Below are 21,854 nucleotides of genomic sequence, written 5' to 3' on the forward strand. Positions count from 1 at the left end.
AGTAGCAGCCTGACTCGACGTTGGAGGGAACATTTCCCCTCCATGATTAGTTCATGTGGTTCAGATGAGGCTACTTCTCCCTTTGCTCTCCTCCTACCCCAACCACGTGTGATAGAGTTGGGTATGAGACCCAAGCCTGGCCAGTCAGCACAAGTGAGCGAGTGAGCTAAGCAGTGCAATGAATCTCAGAGCCTGGAGTTTGGCTGGTGCCATTGGGTAAGAGGCTTTCTTTAGTAGTTTGTGAAAGCTGGAGATCCCAGTGACCATCACGAAAGGGGTGCCTGCCTGAGAATGAAGCTGACACAGAGGAAGTGGAACTAAGATTTGAAAAAAGGAGGAGTCCTGATGATATCTTTTGAGAGCCTGGATCCAGAGTTGGAAAAAAGAAGATTCTTACCGACATCTTTTGAATGCCTGGATCCATCCATGCCTGAGGCAGATACTCCTGCCTAGTTGGTTACTTGAGCCAGTAAATTTGCCCTTATGCTCAGGCCAATTCGATTTGAGTTTCTGTCACTTGCAACAGATAGCATCCTGCTAATACAGTAGTGACAGGGCCTGACACAGAGTAGGAATTTAGTTGATAACTGTAGCTTTCTCTTCACAATCTTTGTTAGGTTGGATCGAGACTAATATTTATTTTCCAGAGAAGAAGAAACATTCTGAAACTATCAGTTAGGTGACAAGCAATTTTATTTTGCAAAACAATCACTATACAGCAACAAATACATTTGCAAATTTTGATTGAAAAACATCAACTAACTACAACCAGCCATTGAAGAAATGCCTTTCTATGGTAACAGGCTCTAGAATTATCAGAAGAAAGAAACCCCCCACAGATTTGTAGCGGCATGTTGGAACCTTGGAATCCCAGCATACAGAGTATACTTTTTGTTGATTTTTTTTCTTTTTGCTAAAGTTGAAGTCGATTTTCATGATAGATATTTTCTGAGTTTAAAAACAAGCTTTTTCCTGTAGAGGGAATTGGCCTCGACCTACACACCCAGGCTAAAAATCCTAGGTGTAAAAAGACAAACATCAATGCTGATTTTAGCACATCAATCTTTGAAGCAATGCTTAGAAAGTGCCTTTCTAAGCCAAGAATCTACCTTTTTTTTTTTTTTGCTACATAGACCAGGAATAGTTTATTTTCCTCTTTTTTTGTGGCATGAAAAATAGGAGAAAAACTGTAATTGCAGCTATGTCAGAATCAAGCACGTTGAGATTACTTCTTTAATAATGTTCACATCATGTTATATTTTGGCCGGAGATCGCATTTCCTGCTGTGCTACTATATGAGTGTGTGGAGAAGGCCAGCTACCGTCAGTACACTCTTGGATTTAACAAAGTTCTCTCTCCAGTCCTCTTCAGCCATACCGAGTCGGTGTTACACAGGTGTCTTGCTTGTGGGAGGGGTTTCAGCCCATCACCCTGCTGGAACTCAGCAGGAGAATCCAGAGAGAGTTGGTTCTTAACGAACACGGCCTTTGAAACTCATCATGAACTCGGATCTTTCCTGCATCATTGTAAGGTACCTAATTCTTGGTTGCAGGTGACCCAGAGAGAGTGACTTCACTGGAGAAGTTGGCCTTTTAACTCTTTACAGCTCTGGATTACTTATGTATTCTTGAACAGGTTCTCAAAGGCTAAAGCCAGAGAGAAACTGGCATTAATAGATCTAGAATTGAAGCTATGAAGCTTTAACTTCTAGATCAGCGTATGGGTGTCCCCACGAGAGTGGTGTTCAAAAAGCTTAATTTGCATTAGTAATCTTGAGAGTGAAGGCAAGATGGGTTCCACCCTTATCCCCATAAGAAGACATTTAGCCTGTGTGTTTCTCTCTTTTAACGGTACAAATTACCAGTTTCTTTTTGTTAATTTTATAAAGAATCACATTTCCAGACAAAGCAAGGGCATTTATTCATTATAATTTTGCTGTGATTTGAAATAAACATTTGTTTTAATGCCAAATCTAATAATGTAGTGCTTTATGTAATCTTTATTTTGGACACGTATTTGTAAGAAACTGAATTTTAATATGTAAAGCATGTTTACTTATTCTTAACTTTTATAAAAAATTTAAACCAGGTTGAAAAAAACGTTTCACAGGTTGAAACTGTTCTAATCAGCTGTTCACTTCTTTCTAGGGAATTTTAATCACAATCTAACACTATCAAACAGGTAAGAAAATACCATAAGTCTCCATACAACTAGTCTTTCTTCTCCTATTTTCTGGTGCATTTACAGGGAAGCTAATGGATAAAATGCCCAGATTGGACAAATGAAACTTCACAGCAAGTATTAGGCAGAAAATGGACACATCCATAGCCCTACTCAGCAGTTTCTAACTTTTTGACTGTCCTATAAAATAACTGACTCATAATAGTTTCAGACAGGTTTGCCTGCGTAAAACCTCTCCATTGAAAATGAAGGGTGCACGTTTGCTGCTGGAGTTTCTTTCGTGGAACTTACATCGATTGCAGTATCCAATGGGTCACAAAATGGCACCCGCATCTCTCTGTCTTTGCATCCCTTGGCTTCTATCTTAGATGCTACTATCCTTCCTTGTTGCCTCCGTCCATGCTCACTATTTCCTCCTTTAGTAGATCAGAAATTGATTTGGCTCAAAGAGATCAAATACCTACTAGAGCATTTGTCTTTAACTGTTCAGATCCAACCTACCAGGCCTGAGCAAGAGAAAGAACACATAAACTACTAAAAAGCATCCACCCAGCCTGGTAACTCATTGCCTTATCCAGGCCATTGACTACTTCATTGTTTATTCATAAGTCTAAGGTGAATGATTCATGAGAGGAATTAAGTAATTGATTTGTGATTTCTAGACTGTATATGAAGTCAGAAGGGTATTATCCACTGGTAAGTAATACTAGGTCATTCAGTGTGCCTTTACAGAGTGCAATCTTGGAGTCCTGAAAAAACTGACTGAGATACCTGCATCTCAAATGTTTTGTAGCTCTAGCTTCTCCAAATACTGTATTTTTCCCTTCTAACCAAGGAAACGTTACTTTCAGTATGGAAGCCAAACATCTTCTGTCAGATAATTTAATAAGCAGGTACTAGTTGGAAGAATGGGAAACCATGTCCCAAACTCCCACTGTTAGTTTCAACTTTAGCAAATGGGGAAAAAAAAGAAAAAAAAGATCTTAGGAAGTCTATTTCATGAATGATTACAGGAATAAAACCCACGCTATTCCGTGATTCAAAATGAGATAAACCTATAATCTTAAACCAACAATCTGTAAACCCTTTTATGTATAACGGGACCCACCCCCACAAACTCCATGTTGGTGAAAGCAAAGAAAAATAAATTTTTCTAGCATCACGGAAGAGACTTGTTATCTGGCACTAAAACAGGGTTACAGCTGTGAGTTGTTACAGAAAGCAACTTCATGCTAAAACTTTTTGTCTTTTTTAAAGTATTTTTTTTAAATAGGGAAAGAACCCTGCTAACATCTACTTTCACATACCTAAAATTGCAACACCAAAGGGTGCAAGAGACACAGATACTGTGAATAAAGAAGTATAATATTCAAGTATATGAGGAGTATCACAAATGACCACAGAGAAATATATATATATTTATATCTATAATACTGTATCAAACAGATGGAAAGGGGTGTGAAACTGGTAGTGTGGACACAAATCTAGCTGATCAACTGACATTCTAATCAGACACAAGTCCATCCTAATGAAAGTGCCTCATTCCTAAGAGATGCACTTTTTTACCACCTCCTCAAACACAGCTCAAATTGTTTCGTACTTATTTGTTCATTAGTTAAATAATTTATTGGATTGACTTATACTCTGATATAATAATCCAGGTCCCAAATGTTAATAACTTAATTGAATCTTTCTTCCCATTTATACAAAATAACACTTTAAAAAAAATGTATTTCTTACATGCTCTTCTCTTCCTGCAATCAGACTCCTGATTTAATTTAACCTGTAATAAGTTACAATGGGCAGCTTTTGTCTTTACACCCAGCAACAGAACAGTGAAATGAGCAGCTTGGATTTTAACAAGGCCTTTCGGAATGTAGTGGATAGCCATCAGGCACATGAAAGGTAAAAATGCAATTTTTAAAATAATTCTCCATGCAAAACAGAGCAGAGCAAAAATAACTGTCCAATTGTACTCATGGAAAGCCAGTGTCTTCCTGTTGCAAATGGAAATCAAGTCAATTTCTGCATATACTATTCATTTTTTTAAAATAAAATTGTAACAATGACTACAGTTTGGGAATGAGATTATTTATTTTATGGTTTAAAGAATGAATATAACACCTGCTCAGAGCCCACTCCTGCCAAGAGCTCATGCCTAAATGTTATTACTTGAAAGCTAAATGAGAAATATTCACAAGCCCTGCTTAGCGAGTGCAGCAGTGACATCCTCGGCCAAAGTGGCAAGCTGAGGGGATTCGAGCAGGTTGATGCTTCCAGAAGAGGAGACGTTGCTGAGTCGTCGGGGGGAGGCCACGCTGGATCTGCCCGGGGACTGCGTAATGATCTCAGCCCCATGGTCCACACGGGCCTTAGCATGCTCTCTGAAGTTCAACTTTTGGCTGTCAATCTGTTCAAGACAAGCATCAGTCCTTGTTAACTCAAGCATCTTAACTGGCTTCTAGCTCTTTCTCTATATCCCAGAGCTGATGTCAATGTCACTTCTATTCAGCTCTGTCATCCCTACTTCCTATACGACTAGCTCTTCAATCTGGCATCCATTGTGATGAAGAGTATTTCAGAAGGATTAAAAAAAAAAAGACAAGATCAGCTCATGACCTTGTTTCTTACCTTGACATTACCACCTCCAGGTACGTGGTGAGCATTGTCAAGTGAACCAACTTTAGCTTGGGCCTTTTCTTTGAAATCCAGTTTTACACTCTCAATTTTCACACGCCCACCACCTACGGGAGAGGAGAAAGGCTTTTAAATCCCTTGCTAAAATTAAATGTTATATTTGTGGTGACTATTTCTTAAAAATGAATACAATAGATAGACCATCACAAACCAGTTATTTAACTCTACCATCCCTCTGACCACGCATGTGAAAGGAATCAGCATTTCTGGTCCATACCATATTCGCCATACCATCCAAGACAATGACATCCTTTTTGTACCATTATATGGATTGCTTTACATATTAATACCTTTCTCCTCTACCCATGTCTAACCTAAGATAGAGGGGTATTCTTTTCTTTTTTTTTGACATTATGGTTTGATTGTAGCTTTGCGACTTTCAGTATTATTCAGCTTCTTTGAAATTTGGCTTTCATAACCAAAAGCTGTTCTTTGAATCGCACCAAAGGCTCGCTTTTAAAAATTGCATTTCCAGAGTTATCACCCCCAAGAATAACTCCTATGCCACGGGAATCTACCTGGCTATGAGACAAGGACTCTAGAGGTCACAGTCCTTCTACTCCTTTTACCTTTTGTTTAAGTGGCTCCTCTAAGCCTTTAAAAGCCAAATGACTCCTTTCTCTCTCAGAGGGACCTCTCTGAGGGATTTTTCTTATCTGTATGATAAAAACTCTAAAAATAACACAATGAAAATATCCTATTGTATCTTTTCTAAAACTTGGAACATTTAGTCTCTTATTCCTAAGGGAGCAAATTAAATTAAAAGAAAACTCTTCTTTACTCTTCTTCACAGTAATAGGTCACTTGTCCGAAGAACTATTAGGCTAGAAATGGTGCACATATGGGTAATACATTCATTTGTAAAATTCCAATACTGATAGCCTGACTGATGAAACTGGAGTCAGGAGCTAAGTTGTTTATAACTAGTAAGCTTTCAGAGCTTCCCATTTTAATAAACAGATTGAGTGATAGGAATAGAATCTCAGGAGATCCCATTCTTGTACAGATGCCATAGGACCAACCTGACATTGACTTTGCTCTTATAATATTGAGACGGTTTTGACCATGCCATTTCTGTAAATGCTAATTAGTCTGAAACTTGAGGATGTGCTGAGAGATGAAAGTGCCACGTGCCACCCTTCAGTGTGGTCTCCTGATCACTGCATGCCTTTCTCAGGCTTGCAAATGCAGAGCGTTCTGCACTGGGTGGGTGTTTGTTGTCCTTGAGTACTTCTGAGTGTCTGCTGATGTCTCGGACTTGGAAAGAAGCTGGATTAGACTCCTTTACCCATTTTCACCTAAGAGATTTGTTTTCACTTTCACTAGCAGCTTGGTTTTGGCCGTATGCACATTTTTGGAAGGCCAGTGGTAGTGACGTGATCCTCTACTATCATTGCATCTCTCTTGGGATTTTGATTTGGGAAAAATACCTGAGGGGATCTACAGAAACATGGAAAAGATTTTTCAATTTTGGGCTCTTGATGCTTATTTATCTCTGTAGCTCAAAGAGAAAGGTCTGTTAAGACTTCATAGGTCTTTCAGGGTGTTTTTCTCATACAATACCTAGACATTTATATTAACACTCAAGTACCTGGCCAGGGGCCCCTTGAAATTATACGGTGTTATTGGATCACACTTGAAGATATTTCCATTCATTCTTCTCCTGAAGTCTGAGGATGAGCATGACGGTATTTAACTCATGTTTACAGGAGACCTGGAGTTGTTCTTCCCTCAAAATATGCATTATTGCAGGAAGTGTTATTCTCCCAACATTTTACCTGGCCACATGGGTCTCACTTGCTGGTCGTGACAAGATTAGTGTGATTAATGAAACACACTTATCTTGGTTAGAGGCTGGAGGATGCTGAGCTTTCATCTAGTGAGATCAACTATCTTAGGATCTCACCTTTCTATTTTCTTGGGAGCCTCTGACAGAAACTGCCTTTTCAAGCTTTCTTTTATGATTATATGTTGTGTCAATATAACCTTGTTAAAACTTTTGTTGAAGTGTATTTTGAAAGAAAAAAATAATAATTTAATATTGACCTAAAATATATTCAGAAAACGAAGGTCGAGGAGTCTGTTTTTGTTGAAGTCCTGCTAGAAATTTTTACGTAACTATTAGAGAAGCCCATTTGAATTCAGAGGTCTGTGCCCTTGGTTCTGAGGAATTCTAGCACCCACCAGGAGGAGTAGTTGCGAAAGACTAACATTTTTACCAGCTTCATATGGCCTGAAGTGAAATCAATAAGCCCAGATATTTCAATTTATGCCTCCAGGTATTGAATTGTTTCCTTTATTTTCTCCTTAGATATTCCACATTCCAAAGAATTTTGTGAAAAGTTTGCTGTTGTCAAGGATCATTGTGCTAACACTTCTTTCCCAATTTAGTCATCTGATTAGTATTAGTCATCTGTTAGTATAGAAAAGCTAGATTTAGAAATAGGTGGGAGTCCATGACAATAGTCTTTTATGACCAGGAAATCTTACACAGACTATTTTCTTATCTGTATAAGATTTTTCTATGCATCAAGACCCCAGGTGAATTTGACTAACTGTATACTTACTGTCTGAAAGTAAAGAATCCACTATTTCTTTTGTATTCTGGAAGAAAATAAGTAGTGTTGCAAAGTACTTCAGTCATACTGTTTGGGATGGCAGTACAAACTCAACCAAGTGTCTGCAGGCCTGAGTCACAGACAGAGGAATTGGGAGGACATGCAGTAGGCACCATGTCCCTGCCGCGGCACGAAGGACAGAGAAGCTAATTCCCGGGTAGAAGTTTCGAAACCAGCAGTGGAGACACCACACGTATAGTTTCTAACTCCTTCACCTGCTTTATGCGCACCTTTGCCAAAGTGAAGCCTGATTTCTAGACGTGTTTCCTATGCATTTACTCATTTTGAAACTTATCCTATTTGCCTTTGTTTTTACTGATAAATCCTTCTTAATAACCTTCTCCTGGTCAGAAATCTTACTGGGCTCAACTTTCCTCATACTTTGTTTCTGATAACATTTGAGACGATGATTAATGGGAACAATCTATTCCCAGGTTAAATTAAGATGCCAAGCATAGGCAGTTAAAACCAATTGCTTCCTCTTGTCCTTCTATAATCCAACAGTATATATAAACTGTGTCAAAATATTCTCAAGAAAATTACAAATCTGACAGTTGTCCATTATTTACATATGCATGGAGGTGGAATTTAGCAAAAATATAGAATATGTCATACTCAGAAAAAATGACTCGTAATATGTCAGATTCATACTTTAAAGAGGGAAAAGTCCACAGCGAGTATGAACATGAAGTCTACATTAGAGCACTAATCCTATGAGATATGCTAGAAAAACTAGAGGTCCATGGTCAGATGAGTTGGGGAAGCACTGCGTTCTGCTGAGAAGTCACAATGCTATTGAGCCACTAGAGGATCTAAGTAATTCAGCAGATAAATACATTTCTTCAGCTTTGCTTAAGCACGATCCTTATTTCACATAATGTAGAGAAACAATTCCATGAAAAATCTTTGGAAATTCTTCTTTCAGTCCATGTAATTATGTACGAATACATGGCCCAGTGTATTTTATAGACTATATATTTCAAAAGAGCTCCAATAAGCATGTTGAGTACATAGAGATAAGTGTATCTTATATACCTTTTAATTTTTAACCTGTCTTATGATATGAGGCCTGTCTGTGGTAATTGAGTTTACTTGTCCAAATGGCGATGCCTTGAAATTTCTAACAAGTTCCTATTAAAAGCACGAAGTATCAGGATTTTGAAATGTCCTTCCAATTAGGTATTTCACAACAACGAAAACTTTGCTTGTCACTTTCTTAAATCTAATTTAATATTTCTCAAAGAATAAAAATATTTATTTACCTGGCCTGTGGCGGATGTTCTTCAGAGAGCCACATTTAGATGTCACATGGCTTAGGTCTATCTTCTTGGTAACAATCTGTACCTGCGTGAATCACATAAAATATGCTTAAAATAGCTTAGATATGGTCAAGCCCCTGAGCTCGTACATAAAATCTAGAAACATATCCAAACTCACAACATACAACAACATATCCAGAAACCCAAACAGAGGTATATACACACACACAGGAAAACATATGTTCTCCCACACGTTTGGTTGGAAAGAAGGACCCAAGTGAAAGAAAATCCTACAAGAGAAGATGTTATTAGTTAGAAAAGAGATCATGCCACAAGAGGATAGAAACATCTGGATTAATAAGGCAAGCTTCCCCTCAGAGAACGAAGCCACACTGTGTTAAACCTTTCCATAAGCAAAGAGCCAAGTGAAGAGATGAATTACTCTTTAAAAACTGATTTTTATATAAAAGTGACCAACACTACTCATAGATACAAGAAGACCCAGCTGTAGGTTGGTGTAGTCTAGAAACAATTAGAGGATTAGAAAAACAATACAGATCCAATTTAAGATACAAGAAGAAAGCTCTACACATGCTTTTCTAAAATATTATTGTCATGTCTTGGCTAAAGGGAATTTTCTTGCATACCAAATTATAAAATGGTAACATTTTTTTCTGCTTTGTGTTTTATTGGAATTATTTCTTCTCCCAATATGTGAAAACAGTGCTTTTCCAAGTATGGTTGATTGTCCATTTGTGTAAGAAGCACATGGGAATTGCTAAATCAGACACTGTGGAAATGCGGCCAGGAAATCTGCATATTCGAACAAGTGATTCTTCTCTAGAGGGAAGTTTAAGACTACTGTTTTGGAGGTTAGAAGCTCCCTACTTACTTAAAAATCGTTAGTCATCTCAATTTATCCTTTTCCACTGAGGTGTTTTGACCAGCAGCCCTTGCAGTAGAGGATAGTTGGGTCCACCCTCTGATACCCTCAAGTTATTTACCAGGACTGAGACTGCTTCTGTGAGAGTACCACGTGGTTTGCACTTACAGTCAGGGCAACAGGGAGCAGAGGAACCATGTCAGCATGAACACTGACCCTGAGGCTTAGCCTAGCAGCACTCTTGAAGGAGTCCAGCACACTTTGCTATGGACTTCCCGTGACAGTGACATTTTCACGCTCAGTGGAGCTGCTTCGAGCACCAGCTCCTGGTATAGGCACTTGCTTGTCTTTCACTCCTTGACTTCATCTCTGCTCAGCTGAGGAGCAAGGAGCCAAGAGTTATTAGACAGGTGACAATTCTGGAGTGGATACTCTAAATTACTTGAATCACAGATGGCCAGAACCTGAAGATTAAATGACAGGATCTGTAGAACAGAAAGTCAGCCTGGTTCACCCTTTTTATTATTCTTATTTTATGAAGAACCATGCTTACTTTAGCTTGAGTTTGCCTGTTTCAACTCTGCCTCAACTACATTTGAGAAACAGGGATTCACCTCCCCCTTCTTCTCAAAGGAAATTATTTCTACTCAATTTAAGAGACCGGAAAAATGCCATCAAGATAAAGTGCGTACTGGGACTTGAATCCTTTCACTTTGAATTATAGATGAACTGTGCGTCACTGGCTTTGTACTATTCCAAATGATGTTTTAACTCTCATGAATAATGAAGCACTGAGGATTGACATTACACACTTTGGCTACTTTCAAGTATATCAGTCTTGGTCTTAAGAGTAATTGAAATGGAGCTAGAAAAGTGTGTGCCCAGCTGACTTTTGCAGGGGAGTAGAGACAGTATGAGGAAATACCTTGAAGCCAAAGGCTAGCAAACAAAATGGTGAAGTGGGTTTTCCATCCCCCTGAAAACCATGGTGTACCCCATTAAGGTTTTCTTCCTCAACGAAAGCAAGAAATTCGCTGGGATCTTAGAGGGCAGGATGGGAAGCCCATCACTGAGAATGCAAGGCTGACAAGCTCCCAGACCGGGGAGACATGTGGAGAAGCAACGAGAAGCAGGGAGTGTGTTGGGAGTGAGGCAGGAAAGGAGACAGGGTGTTGGCTGTGCAGGTGGCTCCACGCGATCAGGACAGCTTTCTAATGGAAGCTTTTACTTACATTTCCGCCCCCAGCAGAATGTTTGATGTTATCCTTGGAACCACATCTGGACTGAACCTTGCTAAAATCGATCTTCTTGTTTAAAATCCTAACCTAGAAGGAATTGGAGGTAACTTCACTGTGCATTTTTCTTTCAATATGCTGAGTACAGGGAACCAGAATGGGTAGTGTCAAAGAGGCTCCAAACTCCATTCCACCTGCATAATCATTTACAAGAAAAAACTAACACTGGAACCGAAGTGCAGATCTCTCGTATAAATAAGACCTCTATTCCCCTGCACCCGCCCAGGGCCAAATGCTTGATAGCCTTACATATGTCAGTTGTAGGCAGGTGTAGTCCGGAAACAATTAGAGGATTAGAAAAACAAAACTTGGATCATCTGTGAGGAGGAGGCTTCTAATATTGTGGGCAACACGGGGACTCAGGTCTACTCTATGGAGGGTCCAATAGTGTAGTTCAGCCAGGGATCCTGAAGGATTTGCCAGTGCCCTATCCACCTCAACCCCTACTGTGGCAGCCATCACAATTACAAATCACCTAGTACGCTTGACTTGACTGCATTATTGGGCCACACAGCACAGGTGAGGTTCACAAGTGGGCTGGCTTAATGCTACAGGTGAGCGTTCTTATTCATCCAGGGGAAGAACCCCTGGTTGCCCAAGAGGGTCAACAAGGAGGCTCTGAGCCTTTTCTGCTGAAAGGACTTTACGATTTCCTTCCACGTTTGGCTCAGCAGCCTTCTTAAAGGTCTCCCTCGGACACAGGTCATAAACAGCCATTACCCCTGGATGGTCAGTGTGGAAGCATTCTTTCCATTTTTAGTGGGAAGAAAACCAAGGCCCATTAGTTATCTGACTTGCACTAGGTCACGCGGATGTAGTCCAGGCTTTGGTTGAGTCCAACAGATTTGAGGTGGTTTTATTTCTCTTTTAAGGAAGTCCAGTATTCATCTTGAAGACAATAGCAAATGCAGATCTGGAAAGATATTACTCTGGTGTAATGTAACATGCAAAGTAAGAACTCCCGTGACTTCTTTCATGTGTCTTTTGAATTTTGCATGTTTTGGAATGGCAGATGAGCAATGTCAGCATGGAAGGAAAGGCTTATTTTCGTTGTTGATGGTTGGTTGGTTTGATTTTAGTTTGGCTACTCCTCCCCCGTCTCAAGAGCTAAAGAGAAATAATGTTTTCAATGCTTTAGGGGACAGTTTATCCCCATAAAAAAAAGCTAAATAAATTTATCCTAGATATACAGCCGTCTCCAAGAATGGTTTCACATCTCTTGGTATTTGCAAAAGAGTAAAAAATTCAAGAGGACATTGAATACCATTTTTAATTAGACAAAGCTTAAATCGCAGCGCCTAACACTGGCACGACAACTTGTCCCTTACAGGGAAATATCACTGACAGCTCTCATCCGCAGCCCACGGGAAGGGCCTCTTGTCAAAATCTGAAGTCAGAAGATGTGATGATTGGGCTACTCTTTAGGGCATAATAAAAATTCCAATTTTTTAAAAAAGGGAGGCTATCACAGAGTCTGTACTAACAGTAAGTGTGGCTGCACTCTAAGAGTTTCACATAAGCTGTAGATGGGGATAACTTTAAGTCAATAAGGGCCATTACGTTTCAAACCTCATAGATAAATTATTCTTAAAAAGTAAATAATTTTGATTTATTATTTCTAATACTAATACCTTTAATTATTTTCCATGAGGATCTAGTTGTTTCAGCAATGAAAGAATTCATCTAAGCCATTTTTCTAATCCTTGGGGATATGCAGGGTCTCATATTTCCCTTACAAACTTTAGCTTAGAGATCATTAGAGTAGCAATGGAGTGGCTCATTACCGAGTGATCAAAAGCCAAATGTTAAATCTGATTCACTTTTCGCAAAAATAGAAATTCCAAATTCAGCTGCATGAATCTGTTTGACTTTAAGCAATCAACTGTTAGGCAGTTTTTATGATTTCCAAAACAAATGATTCAAACCCAAACGGGTCACACACACTGCCAGCATTACTTAGAGATGACTTAAATCTTAAAATCCTAAAACTTAAAGGCTGACATGTTGATTTTCCTCAGATTTTCTGAAGAGTCATAGATTTTTCTAGTGAAACAACGAGCTGGTCTTTTTTTTTTAAAGATTGGCACCTGAGCCAACATCTGCTGCTAATCTTTTTTTCCCCTTCTTCTTCTCCCCAAAGCCCCCCAGTACATAGTTGGATACTCTAGTTGTAAGTCCTTCTGGTTGTGCTGTGTGGGATGCGACCTCAGCATGGCTTCATGAGCAGCGCCATGTCTGCACCCAGGATCCGAACTGGCAAAACCCTGAGCCGCCGAAGCACAGCGTGCGAACTTCACCACTCGGCCATGGGGCCAGCCTGAGCCGGTCTTTTTTGATGGTAGACTTTCTCAACCTGTACACATTTGAATGCATTAATGGCATGTTCTTTACGTATTTCCATATTTGAAATAGCTTCATAGTTAGCTTCATAGTACACTGCTTTTGTCTAAAATGAGGCAAAATATGACATTCACCATCTTGCCTGAAGGTTGAGTACACAGAAACAAAACCACTTTAGGCAGTGGATATTTATGTTCAGTAAGAGTCATGATCCAACTTGACAGCTTCACCAGAGCACCCATCTAGTCCATGTGACTTACATTTATGTCTTAGCAAAATTTTTTACAAAACACTTCATGCCAAAGATCTCTAGGATCATTTACTAATAGTTAACACATTAGAGAGTTAATTCCACAAATACCAGCAATCCTCAGAAACCATTCCATAAAGTAGAAAAATAGATGACTGCCATGAAGGATAAAAGCTTTATTCTAGATCAGTTTTTTTATTAGACAGTTGCAATTTTAACTCTCTGTGCTCTATGGATGGGTCCAAATAAAAATTACTTTCTTTGGGGAGAAATTTTCATTGAACTTTTGTTTTCCTAAAAGCCTGTGTCAAGGTAAAATTATTTTAATATCTTAGACTGTCTACAAGAAATATAACAAACTTCTATTTGACAAATGAACTAATTTTTCTATATTCATGATATGGAGGAAAAATATTTGAATAATCATTACCCAAGATTAACTCTAAACCACATTTTAATCTTTGTCAATTTCTTTCAACCAAAATTTTTACTTGCACCATTAATGGAAAATGGGGTGATCTGAAAGAACGTGACAATGTTTCCTTCTCTACAGGCCTCACAATGGAAGTGAAATGTATTATATCAATCAACTGGATCATCTTCCTAAAGCTCTGCCTTATTCAAAATTCTCCGTATTTCCTATTAAATTCATCAAAGTGTCTTAGACAGGCAACCAGGGTTCTCAGCGATTCTGATTTTTGAGCCCTCTCTTAGTATTTTACCTTTTGGCCAGACTGTGTTACATACCATACCTTTGAAGTTCATCCCGATGCCTTCTTTATGTTATTATCTCTCACTAGAATGCCCTCATTCCAAGTTGAGTCTGTAACTGATCATCCTTCAAGGCTCAGCCTAATAGGTACCTCCAGTGGGAGGCTAGCAAAAACGGACTTCAGTCTCAGGGGCAAACGTTAGTGACTTATTTGGTACCTAGTTTGACTTTTCATTCACATAAGGGTCATATAAACAAGAAGAGTCATAAAGAATAGGTTAATGTAATAGAATAACTAATTAGAATTATTTTATTTTATTTTTTACTAATTCTATCTATTCCTTCACCATGCTACGGAAGACAGTGTATGTACTTTCTGGATATTTCTGGTGTGACTCTAGTTGGATTTTTATCATGACAGTTCAATTGAAATGATCTGACACTTGTACTTTCTCTCTATATAAGTTTAATTGCTCCTTTAAAGAAATTAACTTTTTTTCCCCAAAATGGGGTTACTCTAAGAAAGGAAAGGAAGACAAAACACAGGATATATCCACAAGCAGGAACAAATCTCTCTTACTAGAGGTTAGTTGGAAATCTGAAACATGTAAAATAAAAGAAAATACAATCCTAACATAGTTTTTAGTAAAACAATTTATAAACCGGAGACATTAATCCAAATGTCAACTTGAATTTGAGCAATGGGATTTCGACTGTTTTTTTTCCCTTAATTTGACACTCTCTGATGTTGTTCTCTTTATCAAAAGACCCACATGCCAGCTCAAGATGGTGAGATAGGGAGAATAACTGGGAGTCCAGAAGTTTGGATTCTGTTCTCAGTTCTTGCACAATGTACTGCTAGACCTGTCAGGCATCCTCTAGGTGTGAACCTCAAATGCAACATCATCTTTCTTCCTTCATCCAAGGCTGTCGTAGAAAGGACCCCTCTTTTTGAAAGGGTAGTGGCCAGTGGCACTCAATCGCCTTTAACTTGATAGGGGATTAAGCTTTAGAAAACTATCTAGTTTCTATGGAGTCCCGAGGCATCATATACTAAAATGAAAATATGAATACATCAGCTATTCCTGAAAATCGAATGTTCTCTGGAACAGATAATGTTTTCTAAAGACTCATCTGTTAACAACCCTGTGCTGATAGATTAAAATGTATACAGGTAAATAAACTTTATAATCCATTCTGAATTTTAATTAACCCCACCTACACTGACCAATTACTTCTTCAAAACTAAGTATATCAAATATAAATGATAAATATACTTGAGTACACGTTTAAATAGAAATAACAATTTATGTCAAAACATACAATTCCACAGAACTCTAAAGGAAAAGCATAAGTTGGAGGGCCCATTAAGGTGTCAGGTCAATTTTCCTATGCAGGCTGTGGAGCACAGCACAGAAAGTGGAACCACAGTGGAAAACCCTGGGGTGAATGGATAATGCTGAAAAATGTGGAAAGAACTTTTTTCTTTTTCTTAAAGATTGGCCCTGAGCTAACATCTGTTGCCAAGCTTTTCTCTTTCCTTTCTCTCCCCAAAGCCTCCCAGTACATAGTTGTATATTCTAGTTGTAGATCCTTCTGTTTGTGCTGTGTGGAATGCCACCTCAGCACGACGCGGTGAGGGGTGCTAGGTCTGCACCCAGGATCCTAACTGGCGAAACCCTGGGCCACCGAAGCAGAGAGCACGAACTCTACCACTTGGCCATGGGGCTGGCCCCCTGGAAAGAACTTTTTGGGGGAACAGATACTGAATTTAGTCATTAGATCCACAGGTAAATATTTTAAGTGGTCTCTCAATGGGAACTGGAAGGAAAGGTATGAACACAACAGTCATTGTGATTTCTGAAAACTAAGAGATAATGAGTTCATATGCCATAATTTCTTGACATTATATTTTTTCTTCAGTTTAAATTTTCAAGAAATTTTAAATAATAGTGGACCATGTTGGTAAAGAAAGTCACTTTTAAAGAGTCTGTTCAGTTGTTTGAAACCCGGAGATTCAAGGCTGTTCTCATGTCCTTGTTTGGCTTGCAAGTGGACAGTAAACAAAAAAGGACTCCGCAGGTCTCAACTTTGTAAAACAAAAATAGTAATTTCTTATAGTTTTTAATAATTAATAGTTATGAAGCCTAGCTCCAAAACTTTTCATTACCCTACAAAAGATACTTGAATTGTTGTTATAAAAGTTCTATTGCGTAAGGACAGGGTCTCTGATCTCAAGGAGCTTTCTTTTTGAGATAATAACTTTGATAGCAAAAACAAATACCTTGTCAATATAATGTAATGTATTTCAGTGAACAGCTTTTCTTCATGCTGGGTTGACTGACAGTATTTTAAAGTTTATGGTGTATGTTATTACTCCTCATATTTAGCACTTATTTGTAGCCATAAGCAGGTGGAAAGAAAAGGCTTGGAAAGAACTTAAAATTAAATAAGGGCAAGACACTAAGTGAGAACAAGAAAAGGAAAAAAACCCACTTGCTTTCTCCTAGATTGTAGAGACCATGTCTTATTGTCTCTCACTCCCTTTTTGTCATGTAGTACCCAGCAGAGGCCCAGTAACTGTCTAATGAAAGAAAAAAATATGCAAATGAGAAAAAATAAGCTGAATAACCTTCAATCTTTCTCTTTCTGTTTATAAAATTTACAATTTTATAAATGTGCCTGTATGTTAATAGCACTCAGCAGACATTCACAATGATGACCATCATAATTTTATAGAACAAGAAAAAAATCCTTTTCACTATAATTTATGAGTTGCCTCCAAAATTAATTCCATTTTTTCCCTTGAATATAAAATTGAGAGCAACACATTCAAGTCAGCATGTGAAAGGCCTAAAAAAAGTCTCAGGATAATGCCTAAAACTGTATAAGAAAATATAAAAAAGATTCCACTTCACTCATTTCATTCCCTCTCTCTCTAACGTCCCTATTTCCCCAATTATATTCCTATTCCATATCAGAAACACTGCCTTTTTACTCAACTTCAGCCTGCCCACAAATATTTATGGAGTCTACAAGAATACCTCCATGAACGCTTTTTGATGAGCTGCAATGCAAAGATAGTACCATACTCTAAGTAGAACCCTGGTTTTGAGAGCCTAACATGACCACACAGTGTATTTAAATGAGAAGGTGCTGTACACAAAAACAGGTATTATTTCATTGTTTCTATTCTACAAATAAGACACCTGAGAACCAGAGAGGTCAGTGTCTGAGGTCACACAATGATGTAACAGAAAAGCTGGACCAAGAACTCAGGTCCTACATCTTGGTCCAATATTCTTTTAGCCAAAATTCACTGTGGTCCAAACACGGGGAACTCCCCTGGGTAATCACTGTCACGGCATTGAGCGTCCACACTACTCAACAAGTCACTAGGGAGAACGCCTCTCTCCATGCACATGGTACACTACCTTCATTCAACTGCCACTCTGCAAATAGTTATTGACCACCTACTAGGTACTGGACCCTGAGGACAAGACAGACTTCATCCCTGACTTTATGGAGCTTATAGTCTAGTAGGTGAGACAATATAAAATTAAATAACGAATTATACAATGGAATGTTTAATTACAAATGTGGTAAGAACACTGGCTACATCTGGAGAGAGAAGAAAGATGCAGGGAGATCAGTTAACCACTGCAGCAATGATGAGGGTAATGTGTCCTGTGCTGGGGTGGAGCAGAGAAGACTGAGAGAAATGGGCAGATTTAAGGGCTACTTGAGGCCAGAATCAATAGCACTTAAAGAAGGCCAGGATGTGGGATGAGGGAAAAGGAGATGAAAAGACTCTTAGGTTATTGATTTGGCAATATTAAAGGCCTATTATTTGAATAGGTATAATAATATTAAAAAATGATAATTTGAAGTGAACTTTCTACTCTCAAAGATCTATGTGGCATCAACCACGCTGAGGTCCTTGCTGTTCCTAGAACCTGTCAGGCCTGCTTCCACCCCAGGGCCTTTGCATGCGATGTTTCTCTGCCTGAAATACTCTTCCTTAGTTATCCACATGGCTTATTCCTTCACTTCCTTGAAGTCTTTATGCAAAGATCACCTTCTCAGGCCTTTCCTAGTCACTCCATCGAAATGCAATTTCCCCTCAACGTATCCTAAGCCTCTTTCTTGGCTTTATTTTTCCCCCTTGCACTTTCTTACATAAATTTTTTTGGGCTTGCTTTTCCTCTTACGACATAAATTCCATGAAGGTAGGAATTTTTATCTGTTTTGTTCATTGTTATATTCTCAGTACCTAGAACACAGCATGGGTTATAAAGGGTACTCAATAACTACCTGTTGAATAAATGATCAAATAAATGAATGTACAACTTTGAGTTTCTGGAATTATTGAGGAAACAGAAGACAGCTCACTATGTTATTTTAAAGATGCCAAGGTTGATTTTAGAATGTTTCATTATTTATCCTTGATGTTATCTATAGGAATTTGAAAGTTAGCTAACTATACTGTATTTTAAAATCTTGATTTTTAGCATTATTTAAAAAATAAACTGTCAGTTGTAGGAGAATACAAAAAATATGATAAAAAATGCAACGTAACTTTTCTAATTTGCCTCAACTTTTCAATAGTGTATTAATGTAACACATTATTTGCATTAAGTTATTTCATATAAATATTATAAAAGTTCAGAAGCTTCAAATTTCAATCCTGATGTGATAAAACCTTGGAATGGAAGGGAACGTTAATAAAATTACCATTTTCACGTTGTGTGATGAAAGTTAAAGCAAATGAAAAAAGACTAAGATATATAAAATTGTGTACTTGGTAGATAAGTGATTATTCATTAAATAAAAAATTACAGAACCTGATTTTATAGCTCAGCCATTAAAGAATGATACTAGAAGCTCTATATGCAAGATGTGGGTCATGCGAGGACTTCTGTATCTTATTCTGTGAAAATGTCAAAGTTGGGCTACAAGGAGCTGAATACCTTTGGCCTCCAATGTTCCTTAATTCAATGGATCCATATAGAACTGAGAAATTTATTTCTAGAATAAAAGGATATATTTCATAGGTTCTAGTCTAATGGATTTATCTAAATAAATTTGTTTAAAAGATGCTAGGGTAACACTGACTGGGGAAGTAATCACTGACAAAGTCTAAAAGGGTCTTTATAAAAGATGAATACTGTTCTTTTCTTGAAGAGGAGTATCTTGGCTTGAAGAAGCCACCATCTTTAACTCAGCTGACCTGAAAATGACAGACAGCTACACGAATGAAGCAGAAGTAGGTAATTCACAAGGCCATCAATCAAACTCATTGACATGGACTCGCAGAGATCATGATCCACCCAACCACCCTATCCAACAAGCTATAAATGGAAACAGCCTCTGGGAAACCATCTCATTAGTAACTTCCAACCATCACAAGGGTACAAAAACTGTGCTTTGTATACTAACCTTCATAAGGCTGATGGAGAAAAAACAAGAAACCTGTCAAAACATGTAGGAGCATTCCATATAAATCAAAGTGCCTATAAAAAACCTGATCCATAGATAGAAAAGGTAAAAAGTACCATGCAATGAGCTGTTGCCTAATTTTTCTATGCCACACATTTAGAGAAATTGTTTATTATCCTGCCTTTGTTTAAATCAAGCAGCTGTGTTCTCAAAAAGGTAACGCTATTTTTTCTAAAATTTTGATTTCGATTTAACGTAGATTAGGGAGCAAACTACACTGAGGTAGTTTCAAATTAATACACTTAATAAGAAAGTCTTACTTAGGCCTTGAGTTAAATTAACCAAGCTCACTATCTACAGTGAATCTAGGATTGCATATGTTCTTTCCAGTAGAATGAATTTATGTTTAGCTGAAAAGATTAACTTTATTGCTTTCTGTAAAGCTCCTCATATCCTCAGCCAGCTTATCTATTCCATTAAGCATTGATTTGCCTCGCTGAACTGAGCCACTGAGCTGAGCCTCTTTGCCAAGAGAAAATTGGACTTTAACAGAAGAGATAATGGCTATAAGCACAAAACCTACAGATATGGAAGGGCAATAAATGTTCAAACTGGGGCTTCCCAATTTGATAAAATTCCCAAATTAATAAAGCTTCCCAGTTTGGAATGTTATTGAATTCTCAACATATATCTTTTATTATACTTTTCCTCTCCCAATTCTTAGTGATTGCACAAACTTTAAAACAACAATAATAAAGCTTTAAAAATTAAATCTACCTAAAATCTAACCACTCCAAATTTTGATGACAATAGAGCCTGTGCAGAAGAATTAAGGTTACGTTTACAAATTTACTTCCATTTTCATGAGACTTGTTTGACTAGTTTTCTTAATACCTGCAGACCACATATCTGAATTACAAAACTTGGCTTCTGTGGAAAGCTATTCTGTATTGCTATTATCCTGTCCTCTTCAATGATTCTGAGTTGGCCACTGTCCATCCAAATATCCTAGGATAACCAATTTCTGATTGGGAACAATATGCCAGTGGTTTCAATTTCCCCTACAGTGTGAATTCAGGAATTGTCAATCAGATAACAAAGGGTCTTTAGCATAACATTTTGATAAAACTTAATAAACTTTAACACAAAAGTTTTTCCTAGTCATTCTAGAAAGTGGAAACTAACAATCCAGTCAAAACCTCCAGTTTAACATGGGTAGAAAAAGAACCTCTCCTCACTCATACACTGCAAGGAGGGTTTTAAGGGGATGGTGTTAAAGCGTTGCGTGATATATTTCTCCTACAAAGATGGTTCAACTGCAGTGCATTTCGATTTCCCAATCCATTTCTTCCTCCACTTTAAATGCAGTGATACTGTCTATCCCAAGATAGAAGGCAAGTATCTTCCTTCCATCTGTTTCCTATCTTGGTGAGGAAGCACTTCCTGCTTCTCCAACAAAGGTCACTTCCTAACTCCATGGTTGTGGATTTTTTCCAAGTCATCTGAAGCTGTGATATGATAATTTTGCAGCAGGTTAACATTTGCCTTATAAAATAAGAGATTTTTCTGAAACGACACTGTGATTTTGAGGCAATTTTTGTTCTTTCTATAATTTTTGTGTCATATGTCTCTATCCGTCCTTAATTACCATAATCTCTAGGGTAGTGTTAGTTCAACTCAAAAGAACAAGACATCTTTATATCAATTTTATGAATTACCAAACATAGTAGAAGTCAATTAAAATTAGACATAGAAATAGTCACAACCAGATATCATAAAGAAGCAGAAAGAGAAAACAAACCAGTCTTCCTATTTTGGGGATTGGTTTAACCTTAGTGATTCCAGCAAAGCTGAGGCTAAACTCATTCTTCTGGCCTATCTACCTTGAGGATGCTTTTGAACAAAATCATGCATTGTAAAATTTCTATGCCAAATTATATCAGTAATTATCCCCCTCTTATTAAACCTTTTAGTTTCAATAAAATAGCTTATTATGTTCCCTTGTGATTCTAGGAAGAAACAGATTCTTTTAAGTATGAATATTTTCCAGAATATAAGCAGGTATAGTCACACATCTAGTTAAGAATACTAGGACATGGGGATATTTGTAAAAAGAGAATTGATTTTAAATATATGTAATGGCTACTCTGTTTTAAGGGATATCTCACCAAAGGCTAAAA

At 37.9% G+C, this 21,854-nt stretch overlaps 1 protein-coding gene across 50 annotated transcripts in view; it reads right to left on the reverse strand.

Annotated features, from left to right (window-relative positions):
- Nucleotides 1–675: 675 nt before the first annotated feature.
- MAP2 (microtubule associated protein 2) overlaps nt 676–21,854 on the reverse strand; it is a 302,503-nt gene continuing 281,324 nt past the window's right edge. For 32 of the 50 annotated variants that reach the window (XM_014867741.3, XM_044746571.2, XM_044746573.2 and 29 more), the window contains 4 exons: nt 10,871–10,963; nt 8,759–8,840; nt 4,813–4,925; nt 676–4,591 (listed from right to left, as the gene is read on the reverse strand). In XM_014867741.3, the coding sequence (XP_014723227.1) occupies nt 4,376–4,591; nt 4,813–4,925; nt 8,759–8,840; nt 10,871–10,963 (504 nt within the window). In that variant the 3' untranslated portion in view covers nt 676–4,375. The remainder of the gene's footprint in view (nt 4,592–4,812; nt 4,926–8,758; nt 8,841–10,870; nt 10,964–21,854) is intronic. The other 18 variants (XM_044746584.2, XM_044746596.2, XM_044746589.2 and 15 more) reach the window with 2 other exon arrangements.

This window comes from Equus asinus, chromosome 19 (assembly GCF_041296235.1).
Source record: "Equus asinus isolate D_3611 breed Donkey chromosome 19, EquAss-T2T_v2, whole genome shotgun sequence".
Taxonomy (NCBI): domain Eukaryota; kingdom Metazoa; phylum Chordata; class Mammalia; order Perissodactyla; family Equidae; genus Equus; species Equus asinus.